Raw genomic sequence first — 12,624 nt, 5'->3', positions numbered from 1 at the left:
GATCTCAGCAATGTGGCCTTGTTTAGTTCCACAAGTGGAATCTTGGAGTGCTGGCTGCCTTTCTGTTGAGGTGCACCACCATTTGTGATGGAGCAATACTAATGTCTGCAAACTGAGTTGAGAGGAAAAGATTTCAGTGTACGGTAAGGAGATGAAGGTGTTAAATTGGTCTTCCAGTGTGGAGGCTTAATAGAAATAACCATAATGATGTGTATACGACATGGCATTTTAGTGATGCAAGTGTTCCGCAGTCATGTTTAAATAAATTTCACAAGAGGTACGTATACTTTAAAACAATCTATTTTAGTATAGAAACAATGTTGTAGTCTTAAAAAAATTAAAATTGTATCTATAATACTTTTGGCACTTAAGAGTTTAACTATTAAATAACATAGAAATAAAATTTCAATAAAACAAGAGCAATGTCACATTGCCATTAAAAGATTGCCAAGGCCACACAAAATAAATGCTGTGGTTTTAGGAAAAGTGTTTAAAAGAAGCTGTTAAATGATGTTTTCTTCCCCTCAGATTGTCACAATGAACAATTTGTTAATGGAGGGTACTTAAAATGTGATGTGATACTTAAAAATCATCACACTGAACCAGTCCCTGAGAAGCAGTTCCATTTAAGAAATGGCCTTAAATGCTGGAAAACTGTTCAATGCTTGGATCCAAGCCTTTCGATTTTTTGCTTCAGTTGGCTGATCTGGTCTTTTGTTGTGGCGCTCTTTAGAAATAGCAGTCTGCAGAGAATCTCCAAAATTTCTCTGTGCTGTGGAAGGTTGTGCTGGTCTGCATGGCCACTGCTGCACTGCCGAGTCTTGTCTGGACCACCGGGATTTCATTCAGACTCTACAGAGTCTGAACGGTACTCAGCTGGAGGTCCTGCAGCCCGCACGGAGCGGACAGCGCTCACTGATAAAGCAGACAGATAATCCATCGATGGGAAGGATTGGACAGAGAGCACTGAACTCCGAATAGCAGCAGCGAGAGCTGTGGAATGGAACAAACAAGTGGAATTAAAGATTCAAAGTACGTATAAATAATACAAACTTAAGAATTGTCTGCTTGCAGGCAGCCACACAGCAAGAAACCTGAAAGAACCCAATTTAATAAAAGTAAAGACCAACCACCAAATGTGCAGAGAAAAAAATAACACAAATCATGCAAACAATGGAAGCGAGGAACAACAGCAGCATTCTGAACCAAACCGAGTCCCGAGATCCAAATCTCCAGAGCAGCCCGGATAGGCCCAAAGCCTCAGAGTTCAGCTCATCATATTAGTGGGGCAAATCACCACAAAGTTCGCAGACACAACTAAGGTACTACAGAAATCTTGCACTAAAGCTGTGCTTGTTCTGATATAGTATATGGCTGAAAAGCTCAAGGATGTCGACATGACAGCTTTAACCTTCAGGATTTGGCATGATTATGCTCAGGCCTGGGGATAATGATGGTCAAGATTGAGTACATGGGTCATATGTTCATGCCTCTGCCCACCTGGGCCCTCCACCCCACCTAATCCCCCATGCCTTATTTCTCAAAAAAGGTCCATGCCTGCAAGATTCCCACTATCTTTCTTCCTTGAAGCTCATCTCAGACTACTTAAAGGCTCCAAAAGAATCCACAAAGCAGGGTACAAGTGGAGAAGATGCAGGAGATGAGACAACGAGAAAGTAAAACAGAACACAAAACTGAAACATCGGGGTAACCATGAAAAAAATATGTTCCATAAAACAAGAGAAAGATATTAAATAAAACACAAGGTGTCAGGCCCCGATGCTGAACCTGGCAGGATACCGAAAACCTATGTCAGCCAACTGACTGGAGTGTTCAAGGACATCTTCAAACCTCTCATTGCTACAGTCAGCCACAGGCTTAAATAGGGCATTAATCGTACTGGCGTCCAGGAAGAGCAGGGTGAGTTGCCTCAATGACTACTGCATGGTAGCACTCACGTCTCCTGTGATGAAGTGCTTTGAAAGATTGGTCATGGCTAGAGATAACTCCCGCCTGCACAAGGAGCTGGACCCACTGCAATTTGCCCACCACCACAACAGATCTACAGCAGATGCAACTGCACTGGCTCTCCCACTCGACCTTAGGCCACCTGGACAACAGGAATACCAACAACAGAAAGCCGTCTATCGATTACAGCTCAGTATTCAGCATCATCTCCCTCTCAATACTAATCAACAAACTTCAAAACCTGATCTTCTGCACCTCTCTCAGCAACTGGATTCCTGACTTCCTCATCAGGAAACTACTGTGGTCCTCCCCACAGATCTCCCACCTGGTACTTATCCATGCGAGCGTAATTGCTACACCTGTCCCTATACTTCCTCTCTTACCACCATTCAGGACCCCAAACAGTCCTTCCAGGTGAGGCAACACTTCACTTGTGAGTCTGCTGGTCATCAATTGCATCCGGTGTTCCTGGTACGGCCTCCTCTACATCGGCGAGACCCGACGCAGATTGGGGGACCGCTTCGTCGAGCACCAACGCTCCGTCTGCCACAACAGACAGGATCTCCCGGTTGCCACCCACTTCAAATCTGCTTCACATTCCCATTCAGATATGTCCATACATGGCCTCCTCTACTGCCATGATGACGCCAAACTCAGGTTGGAGGAACAACACCTCATATACCGTCTCCAACCCTTTGGTATGAACATCGAATTCTCCAACTTCCGGTAATTCCCTCCCTCTCCCTTCCCCCATCCCACTTTCACTTTGCCTCCTCTTCCAGCTGCCTATCACCTCTCTCATGATTCTGCCTTCTTCTACTACCCATAGTGCTTTCCCCTTACATTCCTTCTTCACCTCTCCTGCCTATCCCCTACCTTCTTCCCCTATCCCACCCCTTGATCATTCTTCTGATTGGTTTTTCCACCTGGCACCTTCCACCCTCCCCCCAACTTCCTTATAGGGCGCCTGCCCCCTCCTTCTTCAGTCCTGAAAGTCAGTCTCGGCCCGAAACGTTGACTGCTCATTTCAATGGATGATGCCCGACCTGCTGAGTTCATCCAGCTTATTTGTAAGTGGTGCTGAATGGTTGTAAGAACCCCATGCTCAACCCACTGCTCTACTCTCAGCACTCATGACTGTGTGACCAGGCAGAGCTCCAATACCATCCTTAAATTTGCTAATGACACCGCTGTTGTTGGCCGAGTCTCAGATGGCAACAGGGAGGTGTACAAGAGTGAGATGGATCAGCTGATCGAGTGAGTCACAATAACAACTTTGCACTCAATGTCAGTGAGACCAAGGAAGTGATTGCGGACCTCAGGACAGGGAAAGGGAGAACAAACACCGGTGCTCATCGAGGGACCAGCAGTGGAAAGGGTGAACAGCTTCCAGCACTGTGGTGTCAGTATTGCAGAGGATCTATCCTGGACCCAAAATTAATGAAGAAAGCACACCAGCAATCATGCTTCATTAGGAATTTGAGAAGATTAGGAATGTTACCAAAGACTCTGGCAAATTACTAGTGACAGCATTCTGACGTTGCATTACCGTCTGGTGTGGAGGCTCCAATGTACTCAAAGAGGCTGCAGAGGGCTGTTAGACTCAGTCAGCTCCACAGGCACAACTCTGCCCACCATTTCAAACGGTGGGGTCAGCATCCATCACTAATGAGCCTCCTTATCCAGGACATGCACTTTTCTCATTACTGCCAGCACATTCAACATTTTAGTAACAGCTGCTTCCCCTCCACCATCAAATTTCTGAACGGTCCTCACTATTCCTCTTTTGCACTTTTTATTAGTGTAACTAGTAACAATTTTATGTCTTGCAACTGCACTGCTGCCACAAAAGAATGTGTTTTATGACATACATCAGTGATAACAAACTTCTTTCTGAACATTGACAAATATTACATCATTGAAAAATGACATGCAAAACTGCATTCTGTAGTAATCATTTGCAGACTATTTTACAAACCTGCTTGACTATTTATTAAGTTGTACGACGAAGCCTATTATCTGTCATAATGGAAAAGCACACAACGTCAGCGATGAGACTGGACCTTAGAAACTGTAAATCAGCACCCAATTCAAGGCTGCCTGCTTCGTTTGTTCATTGATCGGGTAGAAAATGAGTGACTGACTTGCCATCATCCACCTGATGCTATAGTGAAAACCAAATAACTGCAGCCCCGATAGTCAGGTTACACTGCTGACAGCCTTGATGCTGATTGTCTGGTTTTCCCCATCTCACTTTCAGGTTCTGCTATGAAAATTAGTTTGCAGTGCAGGAACTGATTTATCCCAATCAACTCTGCCCTTCACTGGTGAACCTATAATAGTACTATAACAGTACTTTAGAGTTTTGTCACTAAACGGGAACAGAAAATGACTGAACTCAGAGCTCTCGTCTGGAGACAGGACAGACTGCAGATGCTGTAATCCAAAGCAAAAGACAAACTGCTGGAGGAACTCAGCAGTTCCAGCAGTAGCAGTGGAAGGAGCACACCTCACAAACTACCTGCCTCATCAGTGGAAAAGTTCATTGGCCACCTCCAAAGCCACAGAAGTGCAGAGGAAGAAACTCATCCTCATAAGGACAATCCTAATTCCATCTGTCCAATCTCCATTCACTACAGCAGTTCTGCAACATCTTAGTACTGCTGCCTCCCTCCTGTTCAAACTACTTCCCTCACCCTGGCCTGGCACAGCACTCCTCACCTCATATTGAGGATCCTTAATGGATGAGGTGGAAACGTTTAGCCATTTAGCATCTGATCTGGTTAAACTGGATGCAGAATTATTTCACCCTCTGTGTAGCTACCAAAAGTTGTCACTACTCCAAAAATCATTCTGCGGTGTAAGGATAACCTCAACTGTTTTCATCCTGTGTAAGTTGTCTTATTATACCCCTCTTAACTATCTCCTTCACCCTCAACTGCAAAAAGAGCTTATAGACATCTCCCACTCTGAACCTGGTGGTGTGGGACCCTCAGCACATCTTCCACTCTGAACCTGGTGGTGTGGGACACCAGCGCACCTCCCACTCTGAACCTGGGTGGTGTGGGACCCCCAGCACATCTCCCACTCTGAACCTGGGTGGTGTAGGGGCCCAGTGCACCTCCCACTCTGAACCTGGTGGTGTGGGACCCCAGCGCACCCCCCACTCTGAACCTGGTGGTGTGGGAGCCCAGAGCACCTCCCACTCTGAACCTGGTGGTGTGGGAGCCCAGCGCACCTCCCACTCTGAACCTGGTGGTGTGGGACCCCAGTGCATCTCCCACTCTGAATCTGGTAGTGTGGGAGCCCAGCGCACCTCCCACTCTGAACCTGGTGGTGTGGGACCCCAGTGCATCTCCCACTCTGAACCTGGGTGGTGTAGGGGCCCAGTGCACCTCCCACTCTGAACCTGGTGGTGTGGGCCCCCAGTGCACCTCCCACTCTGAACCTGGGTGGTGTAGGGGCCCAGTGCACCTCCCACTCTGAAGCTGGTGGTGCGGGAGACCAGCGCACCTCCCACTCTGAATCTGGTGGTGTGGGACCCCAAAGCATCTCCCACTCTGAACCTGGTGGTGTGGGACCCCAGCACATCTCCCACTCTGAACCTCGTGGTGTGGGAGCCCAGTGCACCTCCCACTCTGAACCTGGTGGTGTGGGAGCCCAGTGCACCTCCCACTCTGAACCTGGTGGTGTGGGAGCCCAGTGCACCTCCCACTCTGAACCTGGGTGGTGTAGGGGCCCAGTGCACCTCCCACTCTGAACCTGGTGGTGTGGGACCCCAGTGCACCTCCCACTCTGAACCTGGTGGTGTGGGAGCCCAGTGCACCTCCCACTGAACCTGGTGGTGTGGGACCCCAGAGCACCTCCCACTCTGAACCTGGTGGTGTGGGACCCCGGAGCACCTCCCACTGAACCTGGTGGTGTGGGAGCCCAGCGCATCTCCCACTCTGAACCTGGTGGTGTGGGACCCCAGAGCACCTCCCACTCTGAACCTGGTGGTGTGGGAGCCCAGTGCACCCCCCACTCTGAACCTGGTGGTGTGGGAGCCCAGTGCACCTCCCACTCTGACCCTGGTGGTGTGGGACCCCAGCGCACCTCCCACTCTGACCCTGGTGGTGTGGGACCCCAGCGCACCTCCAACTCTGACCCTGGTGGTGTGGGACCCCAGTGCATCTCCCACTCTGAATCTGGTAGTGTGGGAGCCCAGCGCACCTCCCACTCTGAACCTGGTGGTGTGGGACCCCAGTGCATCTCCCACTCTGAACCTGGGTGGTGTAGGGGCCCAGTGCACCTCCCACTCTGAACCTGGTGGTGTGGGCCCCCAGTGCACCTCCCACTCTGAACCTGGGTGGTGTAGGGGCCCAGTGCACCTCCCACTCTGAAGCTGGTGGTGCGGGAGACCAGCGCACCTCCCACTCTGAATCTGGTGGTGTGGGACCCCAAAGCATCTCCCACTCTGAACCTGGTGGTGTGGGACCCCAGCACATCTCCCACTCTGAACCTCGTGGTGTGGGAGCCCAGTGCACCTCCCACTCTGAACCTGGTGGTGTGGGAGCCCAGTGCACCTCCCACTCTGAACCTGGTGGTGTGGGAGCCCAGTGCACCTCCCACTCTGAACCTGGTGGTGTGGGAGCCCAGTGCACCTCCCACTCTGAACCTGGTGGTGTGGGAGCCCAGTGCACCTCCCACTCTGAACCTGGGTGGTGTAGGGGCCCAGTGCACCTCCCACTCTGAACCTGGTGGTGTGGGACCCCAGTGCACCTCCCACTCTGAACCTGGTGGTGTGGGAGCCCAGTGCACCTCCCACTCTGAACCAGGTGGTGTGGGAGCCCAGTGCACCTCCCACTCTGAACCTGGGTGGTGTAGGGGCCCAGTGCACCTCCCACTCTGAACCTGGTGGTGTGGGAGCCCAGCGCACCTCCCACTCTGACCCTGGTGGTGTGGGACCCAAAAGCATCTCCCACTCTGAACCTGGTGGTGTGGGACCCCAGCACATCTCCCACTCTGAACCTGGTGGTGTGGGAGCCCAGTGCACCTCCCACTCTGAACCAGGTGGTGTGGGAGCCCAGTGCACCTCCCACTCTGAACCTGGGTGGTGTAGGGGCCCAGTGCACCTCCCACTCTGAACCTGGTGGTGTGGGAGCCCAGCGCACCTCCCACTCTGACCCTGGTGGTGTGGGACCCAAAAGCATCTCCCACTCTGAACCTGGTGGTGTGGGACCCCAGCACATCTCCCACTCTGAACCTGGTGGTGTGGGAGCCCAGTGCACCTCCCACTCTGAACCTGGTGGTGTGGGAGCCCAGTGCACCTCCCACTCTGAACCTGGTGGTGTGGGAGCCCAGTGCACCTCCCACTCTGAACCTGGTGGTGTGGGAGCCCAGTGCACCTCCCACTCTGAACCTGGTGGTGTGGGAGCCCAGCGCATCTCCCACTCTGAACCTGGTGGTGTGGGACCCCAGAGCACCTTCCACTCTGACCCTGGTGGTGTGGGAGCCCAGTGCACCTCCCACTCTGAACCTGGTGGTGTGGGACCCCAGTGCACCTCCCACTGAACCTGGTGGTGTGGGACCCCAGAGCACCTCCCACTCTGAACCTGGTGGTGTGGGACCCCGGAGCACCTCCCACTGAACCTGGTGGTGTGGGAGCCCAGCGCATCTCCCACTCTGAACCTGGTGGTGTGGGACCCCAGAGCACCTCCCACTCTGAACCTGGTGGTGTGGGAGCCCAGTGCAACCCCACTCTGAACCTGGTGGTGTGGGAGCCCAGTGCACCTCCCACTCTGACCCTGGTGGTGTGGGACCCCAGCGCACCTCCCACTCTGACCCTGGTGGTGTGGGACCCCAGCGCACCTCCAACTCTGACCCTGGTGGTGTGGGACCCCAGTGCACCTCCCACTCTGACCCTGGTGGTGTGGGAGCCCAGTGCACCTCCCACTCTGAACCTGGTGGCGTGGGACCCCAGTGCACCTCCCACTGACCCTGGTGGTGTGGGACCCCAGCGCACCTCCCACTCTGAACCTGGTGGTGTGGGAGCCCAGTGCACCTCCCACTCTGAACCTGGTGGTGTGGGACCCCAGCGCACCTCCCACTCTGAACCTGGTGGTGTGGGACCCCAGCGCACCTCCCACTCTGAACCTGGTGGTGTGGGAGCCCAGTGCACCTCCCACTCTGAACCTGGTGGTGTGGGACCCCAGCGCACCTCCAACTCTGACCCTGGTGGTGTGGGACCCCAGCGCACCTCCCACTCTGACCCTGGTGGTGTGGGAGCCCAGAGCACCTCCCACTCTGAACCTGGTGGCGTGGGACCCCAGTGCACCTCCCACTGAACCTGGTGGTGTGGGACCAAAGCGCACCTCCCACTCTGAACCTGGTGGTGTGGGACCCCAGCGCACCTCCCACTCAGAACCTGGTGGTGTGGGACCCCAGTGCACCTCCCATCCTGACCCTGGTGGTGTGGGACCCCCAGCACATCTCCCACTCTGAACCTGGGTGGTGTAGGGGCCCAGTGCACCTCCCACTCTGAACCTGGTGGTGTGGGACCCCAGCGCACCCCCCACTCTGAACCTGGTGGTGTGGGACCCCAGCGCACCTCCCACTCAGAACCTGGTGGTGTGGGAGCCCAGAGCACCTCCCACTCTGAACCTGGTGGTGTGGGACCCCAGCGCACCCCCCACTCTGAACCTGGTGGTGTGGGAGCCCAGAGCACCTCCCACTCTGAACCTGGTGGTGTGGGAGCCCAGCGCACCTCCCACTCTGAACCTGGTGGTGTGGGACCCCAGTGCATCTCCCACTCTGAATCTGGTAGTGTGGGAGCCCAGCGCACCTCCCACTCTGAACCTGGTGTTGTGGGACCCCAGTGCATCTCCCACTCTGACCCTGGTGGTGTGGGTCCCCAGTGCACCTTCCACTCTGACCTCGGTGGTGTGGGACCCCAGTGCATCTCCCATTCTGAACCTGGGTGGTGTGGGACCCCAGTGCACCTCCCACTCTGAACCCGGTGGTGTGGGACCCCAGCACACCTCCCACTCTGAACCTGGTGGTGTGGGAGCTCAGTGCATCTCCCACTCTGATTTTATTTGCTGTAAACTCATAAATATGGTATCACCCTTCCTGCTTCTAGTGCTGGTCTTTTGTGGATAGTTCTGGTCCCTTAGCTACAACGCTCTTTTATTAAAACATGATACTCATAACTACAAGTCCCTCACTCTTTCTTTGTCGAACACCTCAGCTCCAGTTGCTCTTTCCTTTCCAAACTTTGAGGATATTTGGGCTTCCTACATCTCTGTCGATCTCACTTAGATCTTGTTATCCAGCAAATCAAATTCCCACCTGTGCCACACTATTGCTAAAGTTCTGATCACTACTATCATCTGATTTGATTGAAACAAGGACTTGTGTCCTTCCTTCTCAACTTGTCTGCAACCTTCAATGTTGATTTCACTTTCCTTTTCCTATATCTATTCAGTGTTTTCTGGATGAATGGAATCACATTCACCTGCTCTCACCAGACTGCCATCAGCAGTAGAATTTTGTGCAGCACTTGCATCATTTGCACCGTTACCTCTGCCGATCACATCTCCCCCTTCTCCCTGTATGTGCATCGTCTTGTCAACATTATTTGAAATGACAACCTCAGCTTTACCACTTGACAACTTCTCTTGATCCTAAACTTTCTCAAAATTAATAGACTGGCCTTGTGCGTGTCATCAGTAAGATCTCCTGTATTCCCCTCTATTTATGGACATCCCCTCATCCTTGCCAAAGCTCTACCACTCAAACCTCTTTTTTTGTTAACTGGACACTTGATGAAGCACAAAGAATTCCTGGCCTGTCTTTCTTCTTTTCTTCTCCATAAATATAATCATTCAGAATTCTGTTGTCTATATTTTATACATCCTTTACTCTGGCTTCTTGATTTATGGTAAAGCAAAATCTCAATTTCATAAATGTTTGTTTTTCATATTCCTCTAGTCATTTCTGTCTTGCAATCTCATGAATAATATACCATATCTGCACTCTTCTAAGTCTAGCCTCTTGAGGATCTCTGTATTCAATTCTCCATGACTAATATCAATGCTTTGAGCTGTCAAAGTTCTCTCTCTCTCCCTCCCTCCCTTCCCCCCTTGGCTTGTTGTAGAATCACAGATCAGTTGCTTCACAGGAGTGTGCCTTTCAGCACACTGCCCACTGTGGGTACCCAAAGAGCAACTCATTTGGTCCCAAACTATCTTCTTTCCCCCGAGCTATGAAAATTATTTTCTCCATTTCCATTTCTCTTATCCCTGACTGTTCCTGCTTCTAGGACTCTTTCAGGCACAGAGTTCCAGATCTGTCTCTCACTGTGTAATAGTGTTTCTCCTTATACCTCTCCTTTACTGTATTTCCCTTTCACTTCAACTATATCTCTGGGTTCCAACCAACCCCTCCAAAAATAAGATCCTTAAGTCATATTTGAGAGAGCTTTTCTTGGTTTTAACCTAAAATTGGTCATAGTCTTGTACAGCTCCATAACATGTCCATCTCGTCATTGTCTTATACAGGTCCATCAAATCTCTAACTGGTCATAGTCTTGTATAGGTCCAACAAATGTCCAACTGGTCATCATCTTGTACAACTCCATCAAATATCCAGTCAATCTTCTTTAGTGCGAGGAAAATGACTCCAGCTTCTCCTATCTCATCTTGAAGCAAAAATCACTCATTCCTGGAAATTTTCCAGTAAATCTTCTTTGCCTTTGAAGGCCTTCGCATAGTCACCAAAACTGGATACTATACTTCAGATGTGATCTTTTGCACAAAGGGGTTATGTTGAATTTTCATGCTGTGACGCCCCTATTTATGAAGGTGTTCTCCCATGTTGATGGAAAGCACTAATGACAGCCCCTTGACTAAGGAAGTCACTCTGGTAAATGAGATAGGGTTTTCCAAACAAAAGGAGAATAAGGTTATGGCCTAATGAATCTTGCTGAGTGCCTGGGGAAAAGGAACACGGCTGGTCACTTGACACCACTGAATGGGCTTGCAACCCGTGGACGCAACAAAGGAAGCTGTCGATACAGGCTTCATTTGGCAGCAGGTTAAAAAGACAGCTCTCCCTGAAAGACCACTACTCCCACCACACTAAAAGGGAAACTGGTTCAGCCCTAATGTGGCAGATGGATTACATCGAAGCCCTGCCACAGCAGTAACGATGTAAATACTTGCTCACCATGGCTAACACATATTCGAGTCTGATCAGGACCATACGCTGAAGGGATTGCATTGTTTTGGGGACCCGTAGGATATACAATCGGATACCGGGTCTCATTTTGTAGGACAAGGGTGCTCTGGTTTCCTCCCACAGTCTAAAGAGGTACCAGTTAGCAGGTTAATTGGTCATTGTAAATTGCCCTGTGATTAAGCTGGTGTTAAATCAGTGGGTTGCTGGTTGGTGCGGCTTGCTGAGCCAGAAAGGCCTGTTCCGTGCTGTATCTCTAAATAACAAGAGCCTGAAAGACTGGGCCACCAGCAATGGTGTATCACATCCTCCATGACGGCCCAAGCATCAGGGCTGATTAAAAGGATGAATAGAAGAAACAAAACTGCCTCTTAAAATCAACCTACACCCTACAGGGGTGGCTGGCTGTACCAACTCAAGGTACAAAGATCACCTACAATTAGAACGATCAGGAATGCCCCAGAACCCCGAGGAGAAAGTGGTCACAATAGAAAAGCTTCCAGCAGTGGGTGGGAGACTATGGCACAGGTACAAGGGAAGGGACAACCTGGAATGTGGGGAGCCAGAGTGATTTCTTATGCCCTGCCCCTTACCTACAATGCATGAAAGTCAATAAAACTACAGTGAAAGAAACTAGTTGAGTAATTCAGCACAAGATGAAAATCAACATGACTCAAATAGCTGAATATATTTCAGAAGACTGAAATAAAGTGCAGTAAATATGATGCTTTAGCTATCTATTAACTAAAATCAATAGACTTTTACATTAAAAGGTAACATGAGTGAATCTGCAGATGCTGGAAATAAATAAAAACACAAAATGCTGGCAGAACTCAGCAGGCCAGACAGCATCTATGGGAGGAGGTAGTGACGATGTTTTGGGCTGACACCTCAATCCACTCCTGATGAAGGGTTTTGGGCCGAAACGTCGTCACTACCTCCTCCCACAGATGCTGTCTGGCCTGCTGAGTTCTGCCAGCATTTTGTGTTTTTATGACTTTTACATTAACTTTGTCGCAATATGTTGATACCATTTAAACAAATGTTCTTCTTTTGATAAATAGATTAGTTCATTTCAAATTATGAAAATTTAGAAAATCAGGCTATTAGGACATTATAAAAGTTCACAATCCCTTCAATTTGTTTTAAGTACAAACTTTTTTAAAAACTTTACTTCAGGTAGTAACTATTTAACCCTTACCTGGTGGTAGTTGAGAAGGTTGAAATGGTCTTTTAGTGGTCCTGATTGCAGCCGTGCGTTTAAATCTACGTGCAGACATTTTACGTCTTCGTTTTCCTTCAACTACAGAAAGATTCATATCAGTTATTCACCGAATGTAAAATACTGCCAGAAGGATATATACGTTTCATTCAGAAACTGACAGAGCTGTTCACATGCAAAGTACTACTTTAATTACGTCCAGTAGACACTTTATTAGA

The 12,624-nt window shown here is 50.1% G+C and overlaps 1 protein-coding gene across 1 annotated transcript in view; it reads right to left on the bottom strand.

Annotated features, from left to right (window-relative positions):
- Window positions 1–292: 292 nt before the first annotated feature.
- Window positions 293–12,624, bottom strand: part of LOC140740548 (palmitoyltransferase ZDHHC1-like) — a 52,153-nt gene continuing 39,821 nt past the window's right edge. The window contains exons 10-11 of the mRNA XM_073069798.1: window positions 12,386–12,487; window positions 293–993 (exon numbers count right to left, since the gene is read on the bottom strand). Of these exons, the coding sequence (XP_072925899.1) occupies window positions 913–993; window positions 12,386–12,487 (183 nt within the window). The 3' untranslated portion in view covers window positions 293–912. The remainder of the gene's footprint in view (window positions 994–12,385; window positions 12,488–12,624) is intronic.

The sequence above is a fragment of the Hemitrygon akajei genome, chromosome 17 (assembly GCF_048418815.1).
Source record: "Hemitrygon akajei chromosome 17, sHemAka1.3, whole genome shotgun sequence".
Taxonomy (NCBI): domain Eukaryota; kingdom Metazoa; phylum Chordata; class Chondrichthyes; order Myliobatiformes; family Dasyatidae; genus Hemitrygon; species Hemitrygon akajei.
This window is presented reverse-complemented; position numbering and strand designations above follow the sequence as displayed.